This window comes from Opisthocomus hoazin, chromosome 7, assembly GCF_030867145.1.
Source record: "Opisthocomus hoazin isolate bOpiHoa1 chromosome 7, bOpiHoa1.hap1, whole genome shotgun sequence".
NCBI classification, from domain to species: Eukaryota; Metazoa; Chordata; class Aves; order Opisthocomiformes; family Opisthocomidae; genus Opisthocomus; species Opisthocomus hoazin.
In genome coordinates, this window is record NC_134420.1 from 21,337 (window position 1) to 39,788 (window position 18,452).

Here is an 18,452-nt window from a genome sequence, read left to right on the forward strand (position 1 = left end):
AACTAAATAAAGACGTAGACAGAAAAATTAAAAAGCGAAGGTGCTAAGGAAAGGTGAAACAATGTTAAAAAGACATCGAATTGAAAAAAAGTAGGTGTGGAAAGAATCTTTTAAAAGTGCTGTTTGATAGGGAAATAAAGGGAAAAAAATACAACAGGGACAGCAAACCAAAACGAGGAAAGGAAGATAAAAACTTTAAAATTGGGTTAGCAAACAAAAACACATGTAGAAAAACTTAAAAGCGACGGTGTTAAGGAAAGACAAATAATCAAAAGAGGGCAAAGCGGATAAATGTAGCAAAATCAAACAGAGATGTTATTTAGAGAAATAAATGGAAAACACTAAGAAACGGGAAAGGCACACTAAAGCAGATGTAGGAAAAAATTTAAAATTGACATCATTAAGGAAAGACAAGAAACGATTTTTGGAAAACGGCAAAGGGAGTAAAAGTGGGTGTGGAAAGATCATTGAACAAACGACAGAGATTGAGGAAATAAGGGGGAAAAATAAAATACAGAGACAGCCAAAGAAGAGAGATGCACACAGAAAACTTAAAAAGCCAGAGCGCTAGGGAAAGATGAGTAACAATCTAAAAAAAAAAAAAAAGACAGCAAACAGAATACAATTGGACACAGAAGGAATATTTTAAAAAAAGAAGCCACAGAAATAACTTTTAAAAAGCGATGGGCGCAAGGGCAACAAAGAACATTGAAGCAATGGAGATTATGGAAATAAAGGGAAAATGTAGGGGCGGAGAGCTGAAAGAGACTGAGAAAGAAAATTTGAAAAGTGGGAGCGCTAAGAAAGAACAAGAAATAATTAAAAACGCAAGGATGGTGACATAAAGGTATCGATCGGGATAGAAGTAGACAAAAATTTTAAAAGCGATAGCGAGTAAGGACGTAAACAAACAATTAAAAAGTCACGATGGCAAACTAAAAAGGAAACGTTGAAAGAAAATCTAAAAAACGACGGCGTAGAAGAAAGAGAAGACATTTTTAAAAAGACGGCAAAGAGAAAGACAGTAGGCCTAGAAAGAAAATTGAAAGACCGACGGGCATTAGGGAATTTAAGCAAAAAATTAAAAAGTAGCGACAGCAAACTAAAAGACAAATGTAGTAGGAAAATCTAAAAAGCAAGAGAACAAAGACAGAAGAAAAGGTAAACAAATACAGACTGTCAATGGAATAGCAGTAGGCAGGAAATTTTTAAAATGACGGTGTTTTTAAGAAAATAAGGAAAAAAACCTAAAAATAGCGACAGCAGATTAGAACAAATGTAGAAAGAAAAATCTAAAAAATGATGGCACAAAAGCAAGAGAGGAAATTTTTAAGAGGCAGCAAAGGGAAAAAAGTAGACGTAGAAAAAACTTCTACAGAACAAAGGGAGCAGGCAAACGAAAGGAAAAAATAAAAAATGGGAACAGCAAACTAAAACAGAGAGGTAGAAATAATATCTAAAATGCGAGGGCGCTAAGGAGAGAAGAAACAAATAAAAATGAAGACAGCGAACGGGATAAAAATAGACGGAAAATTTTAAAGGCGACAGCGAATAACGAAACAAGGAACAAATTAAAAAATGCAGACGACAAGCTGAAATGGAAATGTAGAAAGAAAATACAAAAAGCGGCGGCGCTGAGGACAGGCAAGTAATTGAATGAGAAGACAGAAAATGGAATAAAAGTAGACAAAAAGTCTGAAAAGCGATGGCGATGAGGGAAACGAGGAATAAATTCCTAATAGTGACAGCGAACTAAAACAGAGAAAGGAAAATGTAACAAGCGACGGCAAAGAAGCAAGAGAAGAAATAAAGAGAGCAAAGGCAAAAAAAGGTGTACATCACGGATGGAGCTGTGCGCTTCATAAGAGAGAAGCGACGACACATTTATTGATCTAAAACAGCAATTTACAAAATTGGATAGTAAATGCGACAGTAGTTGAACAAGGTTCGATGGTGAGGTATGCCGGATTATTTACCGCATAGAAGACGGGATGGGACGAAACTGTCACGGATACCCTCCCGTGGAGCCGTGAGGGTCAGAATGGACCCCCTTGCTTTCTAAATTCCTTCTCGGAGAGGAGTCTAGGTGCGGCTGGATCCAAGCTTAGCCCCGGACTCGGTAAATGGTTTACGTCTAAAGGATCATACGTGCGCAATCCATCCTTTACATCACTTAGCTAAGATTTTCAAGCATTCCGCACGTTTATTAGTCACTTAAAGACCATCTGTTGCGGCGAGGAATCTCTCGACCTCGAGGAGTAACCATGAGCGGCGTCCCTAACTCAGGGGGAGAACCCCGTGCGCGGCCCAGTGCCGTGCAGGAGAACTCAAAGGGCTCGGACTGCTCGCTATTTATAAGACGATTGACTCAGTTGTATCTGCATACCGACGGCAGCTTCCCAAGTTCGCTCGAGTCGGACATTGCTGGCACCGCGGTTGCGTGGGTGCATCGTGCTGTTATCGGTCTGCCCCGAATCCGCTTTGACCAGATGCATCCGTCGCAACATTCACTGGTGCTTGTCGTTTCAACAGGGTGTCAGGTCGGGTCGGGGGACAAGGCTGTCCTAGCCTACCAAAAAAAATTCCAAAAAATGAGGGGATTAGGGAACTAGCGGGAAAAATTTTTTAAAAAGAGGCAGCCAAAGAAAATGAGGACTTATGATGTGGAAAATTGATGTTTAGTTTGATTTTGTAATAGCTTTAATTTAATTTTGTTCTATAGGTTTGCAGCTATGTTAAGGTAAGAGTTAACCGCTGACGTTTAGTTTAGTTCTGTTTTTGGTAACCTTGCTAACAAGAACTGCTGTGAGCTCAAATGTTGCTAACGAGGACCGCTTGCGAGACAAAAAAAGAGAAACAAGGACCGATAACCAGAACTTTATTGTCTGTAAGAAGCAACTCTCTAGCTGAAAGTGGTTCTGTGGTTTGGGACTCAGCCAACACAGACAACTCGGTAATTTTTGAGCCAAAAGTGAAAGCACGCCGCGAGGAGGACTACGAGCCTTCGTGGTGCGACGCTTTGTGACTCGGTGTCCAAGTTAGGAGGAGCGATGCACCTGGCGCCACAATATACGTACTTGCTTTATAACTCATCGTGAGTTGTGGAGTTTGTTTCCGCACATCAATTTGGTGACCCAGGCAGGACCCTCTCCATCCGACTGCGGGTTCTGCTGAGGACAGGACTCCTCCGGGTGCCCCTGAGATTTCCCTGGAGGACTCCCCCGCTCGCCCAGATCGCCACGGAGACAGACAAGGACCATCATGAGCGGACCAGGCATGTTGTAACTGTAAAGGGATACCTGTAAGTTGTGAGGAGATGTCCCACGCAAGGTAAAGAGCATTGGTGCTCATTCCTAGGATTGGGAGTTTGCAGTCCCCATAAGGTGGTGGCGGGGTAAGTCTCGTAAGTCTCGTACCCTGACTAATGGTAACTTGGGTTCTCCCTACTGCGGTAGCAGGAGTTATATTTGGTATTGCCATGGTTATTGTTATATGCTGTAAGAATCCGGTACCGTGTGTTGTGCGAAGGATCACACCATCCAACACTACTATAACGCCTGATAATAAGGCTTTGATGTTTGTATGAAGTGCCGGGCTAGTCCTAGAATGTACATGTATTTTTGTGCTGTTATTGTGTGTAAAAAGTGTTGGGCGAGCGATTGGGCGAGCAAGATGCAGCCTGGCTGCAAAGCGAGTGTGGAGTTCTAATCCGCAGTTCCGTGTTCTCTGCGAGGAGAGCGGCAGGAGAAGAATAAAGCGTGAGAAAGGAGTGAATGTTGCTTTTAAAGTAATTACCCCAATGCTGTTATTGATGGAACACTACTAGTGATAATCGTAATATTATGTTGTATTTGTTATAAGTGATGCATACTGTTCCAGATTATATAATTGGGGAGCAGTTGTGTTATATGAGACGGTTTAAGGTTTACAGTGTGTAGTTACCTGTAAAAGGTATAAAATTGCAGTCCGGAAACTATTTCTCGATGCTAAGAGTATAGAAGTTCGGTTAAGAGTCGGAGATCTCAGCGTTAGAAGGATTTGTTTAGGTGCAAAGTTGCTTTGTCGTACGTTGATTGAGAGACAGAGAGGTGGATGTGGTAAATAATGGGAGGTAAACAAAGTGGAGGGATAGTGAAAAAGAGCCCTTGAGGCTGTATTTCTGCTCACTGGAAGGATATAGGAGGACCACCAGGAGGGAGCGTGAACAAGAGGCCCTTACTAAAGTATTGTAATCAGGGGTGGCCTTTGTATAAATTAGATGATGAGGAAAAATGGCCCCTTAATGGAACACTGAATTATAATACTTTGTTGCAATTGATGTTATTTTTGAGAAGAGAAAGGAAGAGGGATGAGGTTTCCTATGCGAACACGTTCTTTACCGTCCGAAATCACCCCGAGTACCAAACAGACTGTGGATTGATGGTCCCACAGGACCCCCTAGTATTAGCTGTAGAAAAGGACAATAAGAGAGAGGGAAAAGGGAAGTTGGAAAGATCTTGCTTAGCGTGTAGTATAGGGCAGAGGTGTACAAACTTGGATAAAATGAGGGATCCCGGAGGGAATGACCTGCCAGAACATTACGAGCCACCGGTAGGGGTACAACATAGGGAAAGGGAAAGCTCTGACTCTGAAACACCTCCAGGTAGTCCAATATCTTCTCGTACCCAGAGAAAAGGGGAGCAGGCAATAATACGAGCACCCCTAAGAGAAGCATTTGGACCAGAGGGAAGCCCCGTTTTGATAAAGGTCCACTTTTCCTCATTTGACCCGGAAAAGTGGAAAAATGTGGTAAAAAGCTACCAGAGTGATTCTGTAGGGGTAACTAAACATTTCTGGTTCCTGATAAAGCAGCATAATCCCGACAGGATAATATCCTGACAGATATTCCACTGTTGTTGGACCATATGACAGAAACCGAGAGGCAGTAATATGAAAAACGGCCCAAGATCTGGCTGATGATCAGCTTAAGAATACGGGAGAGGATATAAAAGACCATTTTCCCTTACAAGATCCACATTGGAATCATAATAGGTGAGCTCATGTAATGTTATTGAATGCCTACAGAGATTGGATTAAAAAGGGAAAGGAGCGGGCTATTCCAAAAATGATTAATTGATCAGCCTTATGTGCCGTTCGGCAAGGTCCAAAATAAACCCCCTCACAATTTTTGGATAAATTACAGGACGCTATGAGGCGACACACTCCTTTAGACCCAGGATCAGAAATAGGAATCCAGCAGTTAGCGTCTTTATTCATTGGGCAGTCATCAAGCGACATCAAGAGAAAGTTGCAGAAACTGAGAATGACAGACAGCAGGAATTTTGAAACTTTACTAGATGAAGCACGGAGAGTGTTTAGTAACAGAGAAGAGGAGGATCGAAAGAAAGACAAGCGGACGTCGGTAGTGGCATTACAAGAGAGTAAAAGATTCAGAAGTGAGGGCTCTAAGAGGCCCTTGGAAAGAAATCAGTGTGCATGGTGTAAACGGAGGGGACATTAGAAAAATGAGTGTCCAGAAAGGCAGAGAAGGAAGAAAGGAATACGGGCCCACATCAAGGAGGATTGACAGGACCTGGAGAATCTACTCTAGTGGATTCACTGGTTGTATTAGAGCTAGGGAAATGGCAACAGGGCGTGGAATTTCTAGTCGATACTGGGGCAACGTTCTCTGTTTTAAATCAAGCTGTGACACTTGTAGATGATGACTTTGTAACAGTAAGGGGAGCTACTGACCGGAGTGAAAAGACGTACTTTCTAAAACCTCTTAAATTCAAATTAGGGAAACAATTGGGGGTACACAAATTTTTATATATGCCTAATTTGTCAAGGCCTCTATTAGGACAAGATTTATTGGAACAATTAAAGACAGAAATAAGATTTGACAAAGGGAAAGTAGAACTACGGGTGGGAAGTGACCAGCTAATTGAAGTTTTGAGTTTGGCCCTCATAAATACCCCCATTGGCTCGGGAGTACCTGAGGAAGTCCAGAACCAGGTATACCCAGGAGTATGGGCCACAGAGACGCTGGGAAAAGCGAAAAATGCCTCTCCAATAATAGTCAAACCTAAGCAAGGAAAGCGGCCTGCAAGAATTAGACAATACCCCCTTAGAATGGAAGACAGGGCAGGAATTCGACCAGTGATCGACTGATTCATCAAATATGGGCTATTAATAGAGTGTGAATCGGAATGCAACGCTCCCATTTTACCGGTTAAAAGGCCGGATGGTAGTTATTGAATAGTACAAGATATCAGGGCTATCAGCAGAATTGTAGAGGACCCGCACCCTGTCGTGGCAAACCCACACACATTATTAACCTGAATTGGCCTGGTTTACCGTCCTGGACTTGAAAGACGCCGCCTTTTGCCTCCCGTTAAGTCCAGAAAGCCAGTCGTTGTTTGCATTTGACTGGGAAAACCCAGACTCTGGAAGAAAGACACAGCTGACATGAACTGTGTTACCTCAGGAGTTTAAGAATAGCCCCACTTTTTTTTTTGGAAATAGCTTAGCTATGGACTTGGAACAACAGGAGCGACCCCATGGAGCAGGAACAATATTACAATATGCAGATGATCTATTACTAGCCACCAAAAAGAAAGAACTTTGTATAATACGGACAATGAGTCTGCTAAGTTTCCTTGGACTTCACGGCTATCGAGTTTCTCCACAGAAAGCCCAAATAGCTCAACAGCACGTAACCAACCTCGGATACGAGATAGCTGCAGGCCAATGAACAATGGGGACAATGAGGAAGGAGGCCATCTGTCAGACCCCTCGACCGCAGACAGCTAAAGAGCTCCGCACGTTCCTGGGAATGACGGGATGCTGTCGCCTATGGATGTATAATTACAGACTCTTGGTACAACCGCTCTATGAAGATTAAAATCTGAATAAAAAAACCCTCATCTGGAATGAGGAAGCAGAAAGAGCGTTTCAGCAGCTAAAAAGCTGATGGACGCCCTGGCTTTGGGATTGCCAGACGCTACTAAGCCCTTCTGGCTGCTCTCTCACAAAAAGCAGGGAATAGCCCTAGGAATCCTAACCCAAAATCTGGGACTGTATCGGAGGGCAGTGGCATCCTTCTCTAAACAACTTGATGAAGTAAGCAAAGGTTGGCCTAGCTGCCCGAGGGCAGGAGCAGCGGTAGTGCTGAATATTCAAGAAGCACGTAAGTTTACACTAGGCCAAAAGATTACAGTACTGGTATCTCATACCATATCAGCAGTATTAGAGGTGAAGGGAGGACACTGGCTCTCACCACAAAGGTTTCTTAAATATCAGGCTATCCTGGTAGAGCAGCATGATGTGGAAATAGCGGTTCCTGGTACACTGACGGAAGCAGCTTTGTTGCACAAGGAGCCCGCAAGGCAGGATACGCGGTAACCACTACAGAGCAGGTAACAGAGTCCAAAGCCCTTGCCCCAAACATCTTGTCTCAAAAGGCAGAAATAATAGCCTTAACTCAAGCATTAGAACTAGCCAAAGGCAAGAAAAGTAATATCTGGATGGACTCTAGATACGCCTTTGGGGTAGTCCGTGCTCATGGAGCTGTGCAGAAAGAGAAAGGACTTCTATCTACCCAAGGAAAACATATAAAACACGCCAAATAAATTCTTAAGCTCCTGGAAGCGGCACAGCTGCCTGAGAAAGTGGCTATTACGCATTGTAAAGCTCATCAGAAGGGAGACGCCGCTCAGGAACTGAGCGATGCCATGCGGACCGTGAAGCTAAAAGAGTAGCTGAGAAAAGTGAATCGAGGGTGCAATCTTTAGTCCCAGACGGTAAAATACAAATTGCTTGTGAACCAAAGTATTCTAAAGAAAATAAAAAATTAACTGAAGACCTAGGGGGAAAAACAGAGAAAGGTAGGTGGGCAAAGACTCCACAAGGTAAAGTAATAATACCATTTTCTGTGTTATGAGCCATAGTTATGGCAGAACACAGAAAATCTCATTGGGGAACAGAGGCCCCGTATAAATATTTGAACCGGCAGATAGTTGCCCGAAATCAATACACCACTATCAAGCAGGTAACACAACAATGCAAGGTTTGTTTACAGAGTAGCCCTAAGACGGGACCTAAAGCCCAACTAGGACAAATCGCGAAAGGTAATTACCCGGGGCAGTGGTGGCAAATTGATTTCTCAGAACTCCCAAGAAAAGGGGGTTTCGATACCTGTTGGTCTTGACGGATACCTTTTCAGGATGGTCAGAAGCATTCCCATTACCAAGGTACTGTTACAAAAAATAATACCGAGATTTGGGGTTCCTGCAGTAATCTCATCAGATCGGGGGTCACATTTTATGGCCAAGATCATTCAACAAGTTAGTAAATTTTTGGGAATAGATTAGCAATTACATACCCCATATAATCCAAAATCAAGTGGTCAAGTGGAAAAAATGAACCACCTAATTAAGCTGCAAATTGTAAAACTGGGTCAGGAGGCTGACCTGTCTTGGCCCCAGTCAGTGCCGTTAGCACTCCTGAGAATTACAACTAAACCCAGAATCAAAGAAGGACAAAGTGCTTTCCAAATAATATACGGGAGGCCCTACATTGTACAAGCAGGAACATCAAGTCAAGTGGAGGATCAGGTATTAACTGGCTACATAATAAGCTCGCAGAAGCAGCCTCGAGAAATAGAGAAACTGATCTTAGGAACTAGAGCCCAAGATCTCAATGGGCCCGTATATAATATTGAACCTGGTGATTATGTATATATCAGACCTCTTTTAGACACTCTGCTAGAACCAAAATGGGAAAGACCGTTCCAGGTGCTGCTGACGTCCCACACAGCAGTTTAGATTAAGGAGCATACATCCTGGATCCAGCATACAAGGGTGAAGACAGTTCCTCGGCAGCAATGGAAAATAACATCCGCTGGACCCCTGAAGCTCCGCATCCAAAGACGCTAATGTGGACTAACCAAGCTAAGTTAAGAACCTTAGCGATAATGTGGGCTGTGACTGTGCTGAAACCCATGGGACTTGATACTTGGGAATGACCTTGGTCAAGGGCCTATTTTGGAAATACAGGAATTATAGGAAAAGACTTAGCGGGAATAGATTTAGCAACTGTCATATGATAACAGGGAATTGCTTATAACAGTGACAAATATTTTGCCAAAACTCTAAAGGAGGGTAACCTTATAGCAAAAGAATTTGCAAAAGAAGAAAGAAAAGCGGGGACTCGATGTAGGAAACTAATGTTTAGTATAATTTTGTTATAGCTTTAGTTCAATTTTGTTCTATAACTTTGCAGCTATGTTAAGGTAAGAGTTAACTGCTGACATATAATTTAGTTCTGTTCTTGGTAACCTTGCTAACAAGAACTGCTGTGAGATCAAATGTTACTAACGAGGACCGTTTGCAAGACAAAGAGAAACAAGGACCGATAACCAGAACTTTATCGTCTGTGAGAAGCAACTCTCTAACTGTCCTGGGTTTGGCCAGGACAGGGTTAATTTTCACCAGACTCCAGGAAGGGGCACAGCCGGGGGGTGGGGGCTGACCCCACCTGACCAAACAGAGCAGGGTATTCCATACCATGTGCCATCACGCTGGGTTCCGGTGGGGGGGGGGGGGTGTGTGTGTGGCGCAGCGGGAACTCTCTCGCGGCTCAGGAGTGCGTGGCGCCGGTCCTGTTCGGGAGAGACGGTCCGTTGTGCGAGTTTGTGTCGTATTTTTCTCCTTATCTGTATCGTTGTTGTTACTGTTCCCTCTGTTTGCTGTTCTGTTAAACTGCCCTTATCCCGACCCACCAGTTTCTGCCTCTTTCTTTCCATTCTCCTCCGTAGCCCGGCGGGGGGAAGGCGGCCGCGTGGCGCTTTTGTTGCCAGCAGCAGCCGAAACCAAAATCCTAGCTGGAACTGGTTCTGTGGTTTGGGACTCTGCCAACACAGACAATTCGGGAATTTCTGAGCGAAAGGTGAAAGCACGCCGCGAGGAGGACTACGAGCCTTCATCCAGAAGACCCCCACAGACGACCATTGGACGGCACTGTACAAGCGCTAAAGAGGGGCAGAGAACAATAATAATCACACCTATTCCTAGAAATAATTATAATAATCCAGCCTACTTAAATAAGCTTTGTAATGAATAGGTGCATGCTTTGTGACTCGGTGTCCAAGTTAGGAGGAAGGATCCCCCTTGCACCCGGCATCGCTATAAACATACCTGCTTTATAACTCATCATGAGTTGTGGAGTTTGTTTCCGCACATCAATGAGAAAGAATATCTAAAAGGCGCAAGTGCCAAGGAAAGATAACAAATTATTAAAAAAAAAACCTAAACAACAAAGGAAATAAAGGCAGGCACAGCAAGAAAATTGAAAAAGGAAGGGGAATGAGGGGAATAAAGGGAAAAAATAAAACACAGGACAGCAAATTAAGAAATGGAGAAAGAAAATTTTAAAAGCGAGCATGCTAAGGAAAGACAAGAAATAAAGACAGTGAAATGGGATAAAATTTTAAAACTTTAAAAGTTATTGTGATTACAGAAATAAGTAAAAAATCTAAAAGTCATGATGGAAAACTAAAATGGAAATGTAGAAAGAAAATCTGAAAAGGATAGCATAGAAGAAAGAAGAAATAAAAAAAGACAGCAAAGGGGAAAAGTAGGCATAGAATGAAATTTGAACAGCTATGAGCATTACACAAATAAAGGAAAAAATTGTGAAAGAGGGTCTGCAAATCAAAAGAGAATTGCAGAACAAAATCAAAAAGTGACAGCGCTGAGAAAAGAAATAATTAAAAACTAAAGGTAAACAAATACAGACTGCAAATGGGATAAAAGGAGGCAGAACATTTTAAAAGCGATGAGGAATAAGGAAATAAGGAAAAAAATTAAAAATAGCGATAGGTACTTAAAACATAAATATAGAAAGAAAATCTAAAAAAGGATGGCAAGAAAGCGAAACAAGAAATAATTTTAAAAAGCCAGCAAATGGAAAAAAACAGTAGGCATAGAAAGGACTTCTAAAAAGCTAGGAGGATTAAGGAGATAAAAGGCAAAAAAAACCAAAATAGGGACAGTAAACTAAAACAAATACATAGAAAAAAATATGTAAAAGGAGAGGGCACTAAAGACAGACAAGAAATAATGTAAAAATTTAGACACCAAAATAAAGATGGAGAATGGGATAAAAGTAGGAAGAGTTTTTAAAAACAACGATGATTAAGGACATAAGGAAAAATTAAATAAACAAAGATGATACCCTAAAAAAGAAAGGTAGGATGAACATCTAAACAGCAATGGCGTAGAAGCGAGAGAAGAAACAATTAAAAAAAGACAGGTAAAGGAAAGAAAATTGAGACCAACGAGCATTAGGGAAATAAAGGAAAAAAATTATGGGGAAAAAAAAAGACAGCAAACTCAAACAGAGATGTAGAAAGAAAAGCTAAAAAGCAGCAGCGCTGAGGAATGACAAGAAATAAATTAAAAATAACGGTAGACAAATGAAGAACGCAAATGGGATAAAAGCAGACAGAAAATTTTAAAAGCTATGGGGATTAAAGAAATAGGGAAAATATTTAAAAACAGAGACGACAAACAAAACGGATATTTAGAAAGAAAATTTCTAAATCTATGGCACTAAGGAAAGACGAGAAATAATTTTTAAAAAATAGCAAAGGGAATAACAGCAGGCGTAGACAGAAAATTTAAAAAGCAAGGGGGATTAAGCAAATAAAGAGGGGAAAAAATATAGGGACAGCAAACTGTAACACAGACTTAGAAAACCTAAAAAGCGAAGGCGCTAAGGAAAGACAAGAAATAACTAAAAGACGTCGAAAACAAAACCATGCTACTGTAGAAAGAACATTAAAATAGCAAGTGGGCTTAGGAAAATACAGGGAAAAGCTAAAAAAACAGGAATATCAAACTAAGGTGTAGAAAGAAAATTTTAAAAGTAAGAGCACTAAGGCAAGACAATAAATACTTAAAAGAAATAACAGCAAAAGAAAAACAGCAAATAGGGTAAACGAATGAAACTGAAAAAAACCATGGGGGTTAAGGAAATAAAGTGAAAAAATCAAAAATAGGGATGGCAAACCGAAACAGATGTAGAAAGAAAACATAAAAAGCAAGGCTCTAAGGAAAGACGAGAAATAATTTAAATATAAAGGCAGAAAATAAGATAAAAGTAGACAGATGTTTTTAAAGGAAATGAGGATTACAAAAATAAAAAACTAAAAAGTGGAGAAAGCAAACTGAAACAGAGAAGTAGAATCAACATGTAAAACTCGACAGCGCTAAGGAAAAATAAGAAGTTAATTAAAATAAAGGCAGCGAATGACATAGAAGTTGAAAATTAAAAAAAAATGACACAGGTTAGGGAAAGAAAAGGAAAAATTAAAACTTAAGGACAGACAACTCAAACAGAGAAGTAGAAAGAAAAACTAAAAAGCTGGGGGACTATGGAAAGAAAAGAAAGAACAAAAAAGAAAGGCACCGAAGGGGAAAAAGTCTACAGGAAGAACATTTAAAAAGTGATGGATGTTAAGGAAATAAAGGGAAAAACTAAAAAATAGGGACAGCAAACTAAAATGGGTATAGAAAGAAAACATAAAAAGTGATGGCGCTATGGAAACGCGAGAAATATTCACAAGCGCTAACGGTGAAATAAAGATCACGAACCAGGAAAAATATATACAATCTAAAAAGCGATGGGGATTAAGAAAATAAATGGCAAAAAAAGAAGGGACAACATACAAAAACATAGATGCAGAAAGAAAATTTTTAAAGCGAGGGCGCTAAGGAAAGATAAGAAATTATTTAATCAATAGCAAAATAAAAACAGCAAATGGAATAAAAACAGGCACAGAAAGAAGTTTTAAATAGCAATGGCACTAAAGAAAGACAAGAAACAATTTTTTAAAGGCAGCAAAAGCAACGAAAGTAGGCATAAAAAGAACACTCTAAAAGCCATAGCTGTTAGGGAAGGAGAAAATTATGAAATAGGGACAGCGTACTAAAACAGACATAAAGAGAAAATTTGAAACACGACCGTGCTAAGGAAAGACAAGAAAGAAAAAAATAAAGAGAGCAAAAGGCACAAAAGTAGATGGAAAAATTTAAAACCGGCAGCAATTAAGGAAGGAAGGAAGGAAAAAAACTTTAAAATGGCAATGGCAAACTATAAGGAGAAATAGAAAGACAATTTTAAAAGCAAGGGCGCTAGTAAAAGTCCAGAAAGAAAGACGTTGAAGGGGAAAAAGTGGACATAGAAAGAACACTGAAAGAGCAATGGGCGTTAGGGAAATGAAGAAAAAAACGAAAGAATAGGGACAGCAAACTTAAACAGATGTAGAAAGAACACATAAAAAGCGACAGCGCTAAGAAAACACAACAAAGAATTTAAAAAAACAGCGATATAAAGACAGCAAATGGGACAGAAGTCTAAAAGCAAAGGAGATTAGGCAAATAAATGGAAAAATGGCGAACTAAAACAAGAGACGTAGAAAGAAAATCTAAAATGCGAGGGTGAGATGGAAAGAGAAAAAATAATTAAAAGTAAAGACAAAGGATGGGCTAAAAGAAGACAAAAAATTTTAAAAGCCACAGAGACTAACGAAACAAGGAACAAATTTTAAAAGATACCGAGAACTTAATCAGAGACATAGAAACAAATTTAAAAAGCGTATGCGCTAAGGAAAGAATAGCAATCATTTTAGGAAAAATGGCAAAGGGAATAAAATTAGTCATAGGAAGAAAATTTTGCAAGCAAGCCATTTTAGGGAAATAAAGGGAACAATCAAAAATAGTGACAGTGAACTAAAATGGAAACGTAGGAAGAAAATCTAAAGAGCGTCGGCACTAAGAGAAGATGAAAAATGATTGAGAAAAAAGACGGGGAATGGAATAAAAAGAGAAATAAAATTTTAGAAGCAAATAGGATCAAGGAAATACATAAAAAATTAAATCATAGCAACATTGAACTGAAAGAAGTAGAAAAAAATTGTGAAACATGACGGGCGCTACAGAAAAAACAAGGGCAAGTAGGTGAAGAGACAGCAAATGAAATAAAAACTGACAGCCAAATTTAAAACCAATGGTGATCACGGAAACAAAGAAATAATTAAGAATTAGTGACAGCGAACTAAAATGGAGATGCAGAAGGAAAATGCAAAGAGCGACAGCATCGAGGAAAAAAAGAGGACAAAATAATTAAAAAAGGAAGAGGAAGAACCAAAAAATAGCAACGGCAAACTAAAACACAGACAGAAAATTTAAAAAGTGACAGCGCTGAGGAAAGAGAAGAAATTATCTAAAACTAAAGATGGTGACTAGGAAAAAGGTACACAGAAAGAAGATTTTAGAAGCGACGGGGATTAGGGAAAGGAAGGAAAAAACATTCAAAAATAGGGATCGCGAAGTAAAACCGAGACGCCGAAAGAAAATTTAAAAAGCGATGGTGTTAAGGAGAGAAGAAAAAAATTAACACACAAAGCACACAGATTAAAAGTAGACAGGGAGAACTTTTAAAAAGCAACAGCGATTAGGGAATTAAAGAAATAAATTAAATATAGGGATAACGAACTTCATAATGGTAGTAAAAACAAGGGACTACATGACAGACAAAGAACAATTAAAAACGGGGACGGGCAGCTTCATAAAAGTAATGCAGAAAGATTTTCGAAAGTGACAGGGTAAAGGACAGATGGGAAAAAATTGAAAAATAAGGACAACAAACTGGATAAAAGTTAACATATTAGGAAAATTTATAAAGCAAATGGATTAAGAACAGATAGGAAAAATGCCTAAAAATAGGCTGGGCAAACTAAATAAGTGAAACGAAATTCAAAAAGCGATGAAGTAGAGGACAGGCAGGAAGAAATAAAACACACAGACGGGGAACCGGTTAAACGTAGACACAAGGAGCAAATTTAGAAAGCAATGGGGTACTGGCCGTACAGGCAAGAAGTTAAACATCAGGAGAGAGAACCTGATAGACGGTCCCAGGGAAAGGACATCGGAAGAGTGACAGGGAGCAGAGCAGAAGGGGTCGCTGAAAACAGATGTAGGTCGCTGGGTAGAGGGAGACCTAGAACTGCAATTTTCCCAAGAAAGAGGAAAGAAGGCAGTGGGAGAAGAATGAAATAATAACAGCTTAGCAGCCAGAACAGGAGAGAGGTAGAAAGGAAACGTAGAAGGCGACAAGATACAGGGCAGTGTTGGCAGAAGAACGTAACGCTTCGGGGAGCCAGACAGCCTGAAAAGCAGTGGGAGGCAGGCAGAGATCTGGAGAAGCACAGCAGGGATGGGCCTGGAGTCATGACTCACCACAGCTCCCAGCAAGAGACTTTTGCTACCCTGACGCTTCTCTCTCCGTCTCTGCCACCTTCCTCTTCTGCAGTGCCAGCTGCCCAATCCTAGCCTCGATGCTTCTGTCCCACAAGGTTTCCCAGATGCATGGCGGCTCAGACATGCAGCCGACAGAAGCAGCAAGCTCCTGGAGCCATGTGCCAGCACTGTGCCGTGTCGGGGATGGCTATAAGCGATCCTTCCTCACCGTGGGTTTGGCTGTTTCTTGCTGGAGGCAGCTGCCTGCGGAAGGTCCTTCGATTTGCTCCTCTGCCAGCTCCTGCAGGCAGGCATGCCCGGGCAGCCCCCTTCCCAGCAGGAGCCTCTTTGCACAGCAGGGCCAGCCCCATCCTCAGCCTCACCCGTCACACCAGGGACTGCCCTGGCCCATCCCTGCCCACATCCTTTCTAACACCTTGGCCCAACCCCATTCTTACCTCACGGGTCCCACCTGGGCTGCCTTGGCCCACAGCTGGAGCCCATCCTGAACAAACACAGGCCTTGCCTCCAGCCCTGCAGCACATAACCCCCTCCCCTGCCCCTCTGCAGCCACGCTGAAAAAAAAGGGAGGAAAAAAACCTGGAACGCTGCCACAGTGAACTGAAATGCAGACTCAGAAAGAAAATCTAAAAACCGAGGGCGCTAAAGAAAGAGAAGAAATAGCTAAAACTGAAGACATGGAAGCAACAAAAGCAGGCATACGAAGAACAGTGTAAAAGTAATAAGCATTAAGAAAGTAAAGGAAGTAATTACGAAATAGAGATAGCAAACCAAAAACGTGTCACGTTAATTTGGCAGAAAATAAACCCCAATGTCGGGGCGATCGGCTAAGTCCTGCCCCGAGGGTCGCGAACCTGGAGAAGCGGCGGAAGAATGCAGCCAACTCAATGTGAGTGATAAGCAAGCTTCGTTTATTACAGTTTGGTTACACAATTTATAGAGTGATTAATTAGCTACTACATATTGCAAAGTTAGAGCTCATTATTGGCTAGCCAGCTAAATGTCAACTCCGCCCATACTCCCTCATTCTTCTCCAGCTGCATCCTGTTTTTCACATTCTTGCTAACCGCAGAGTTGATTTGTTAAATTCCTTGTTCTGTCAAGGACACCGTGTGCTAAGCTTAAAATGGATTTTCTACAACAAGCAATTCGGTCGAGCCTTGCCATCCCCCCACACTTCCCCCTTGCTTTCTAACTCTCTTCACCGAAGTGAGAGGCTACGTGCAGCTAGGTTTAAATTCTGAGTGATGTCCAATTTGCCACTACCAGTCCAGTCGTGTTTAATATGTATATTAAACTACCACGATTCTGGATACACTAATAGCAGTCTGCACCTTCAATCCAATCGTGCTCCTGAACTAGCACAGCCGCATTTGGTCGTGTTCAGTGAGAAACTGTGACAACTGGCTACTTAAACAGTGCAGTTTTATTTGTGCAACGGGTATACAGGTTTTTTGAATTGCCAGTGATAGTGACTGTCCTCAAGAAAGCACGTGCAAATATGAAACGCGTGAAGAGGTTATAAATAATACAGCCTGGCTATAAACATTAGGGAGTAACTATTCCCGAGAAAAGCACTTAGTTTAAGTCTCACCCAAAGCATCCCAAGGCGGGGGGAGAAGCAAGGCTCAGCCCGTCGGCCAATTGCGGTTGTCGGAGGCAGTCTGAGGTGGAGTTTCCCTTGACTTGCTCACCGTGTTATCTTCTGTTCCTCCAAAGATCATATTCTCCAAAAATCCCCCATTTCCCTGACTATTTTTATATCCTTTCTACCTTTAAGGTGGAGTTTGAGTGACTGTGGTCATACATACCTTTTATTGTAATTGGTGTAAAATTTTCTCGCTTCACGTTAAAAGGTATGGTTTACAAAAAATCAAGAGCGCAGACTCGAAGAGGGGCGGTCGCACCTCGGAGGCAGGTAGCCTTCGGGATGGAGGTGTGTTTTGGTATTAAAATGATATTAAAATGAGCAAAGTGCACGAGAGGATAGCACTTTGGCAAGGTTTCGAAAACCTGTTGGCTCAGGGGGCCAGATGAGGTGCTTATCAGTTCTAGAGAACCATTTCTTCCCACTTTATCATCACGGAGCATGGCCACGGAGTCTCCACTCCGTTTCATCCTCTATGGTACATTGCAAGGAGTTGCTGTGTTAGTGGATTCCTCGCATGCCTGCTGCAACTGTGTCCCATCCTCAGAGCTCCTTTTGATTTCATGCTTTTCCTCAATGGGTGAACACTGCTACATTTTTCATATAAACCTTAATTTTACTAATAATTCCACAAAAGGAGACTCAAAGAAAATTTAAAAACCGATAGCACAAAGGAAAGACAAGAAATAATTTAAAAAACAGCAAGAGGAATAAAAGGAGGTTTAAAAAGAAAATTTAAAAAGCTAGGGGATTCGGGAAATAAAGGGAAAAATGAACAAACAGAACAGCAAACTAAAAGAAACAGAGAAAGAAAACTTACAAAGCAAGGGGGCTAAGGAAACACAGGAAATAATTAAAATACGAGGACAGGGAGATAAATACAGCAACCGGGATAAAGTTATACAGAACATTATAAAAGAAATTAAGGAAATAAAATTAAAAGAGTGATGAGAAATTACACCAAGATGTAAAAAGATAGGACATCTAAAAAGCAATGGCGCTAAGGAAAACTGAGAAAACGTAATTAAAATATAAAGGCGACGAATGAGAGAAAAGTACGAAATTTAGAAAACGACGGAGATGAGGGTGTTTTGGTTTCGGCTGCCGCCAGCAACAAAAGCGCCATGCGGCCGCCCCTCCCCCTGCCGGCGTGCGGAGGAGAATGAAAAGAAACAGGCAGAAACTGGTGGGTCGGGATAAGGGCAGTTTAACAGAACAGCAAACAGAGGGAAGCAGGAACAACAACGGTACAGATAAGGAGAAAACACGACAAAAACAGACCCGCTCTCTCCGACCGCACCGGTGCCGCACGCTCCCGAGCCGCGAGAGAGTTCCCGCCGCGCCGCCCTCCCCCCTCCACCGGAACCCAGAGTGATGGCACATGGTATGGAATACCCGGCTCTGTTTGGCCAGGTGGGGTCAGCCCCCACCCCCCGGCTGTGCCCCTTCCTGGAGTCCGGTGAAAATTAACCCTGTCCTGGCCAAACCCTGGACATTATCCA

At 41.6% G+C, this 18,452-nt stretch overlaps 1 protein-coding gene across 5 annotated transcripts; it reads right to left on the reverse strand.

The window, feature by feature from the left end:
- Positions 1 to 1,890: 1,890 nt before the first annotated feature.
- On the reverse strand, positions 1,891 to 16,478 carry LOC142362011 (uncharacterized). 5 transcript variants are annotated; one of them, XM_075426853.1, is made up of 5 exons: positions 15,740 to 15,868; positions 15,282 to 15,545; positions 10,176 to 10,236; positions 9,546 to 10,009; positions 2,868 to 3,285 (listed from the first exon to the last, which is right to left on the reverse strand). In XM_075426853.1, the coding sequence occupies exons 4-5, from the start codon at positions 9,962 to 9,964 to the stop codon at positions 3,090 to 3,092; spliced, it is 615 nt and encodes a 204-aa protein (XP_075282968.1). In that variant the 5' UTR covers positions 9,965 to 10,009; positions 10,176 to 10,236; positions 15,282 to 15,545; positions 15,740 to 15,868; the 3' UTR covers positions 2,868 to 3,089. The 5 variants fall into 5 exon arrangements, 4 of the variants coding, with proteins under 4 accessions (XP_075282968.1, XP_075282967.1, XP_075282969.1 ...); XR_012764588.1 differs by lacking the exons at positions 2,868 to 3,285; positions 15,282 to 15,545; positions 15,740 to 15,868 and adding exons at positions 1,891 to 2,569; positions 16,157 to 16,478; XM_075426852.1 differs by lacking the exons at positions 15,282 to 15,545; positions 15,740 to 15,868 and adding an exon at positions 16,157 to 16,478.
- Positions 16,479 to 18,452: the final 1,974 nt, after the last annotated feature.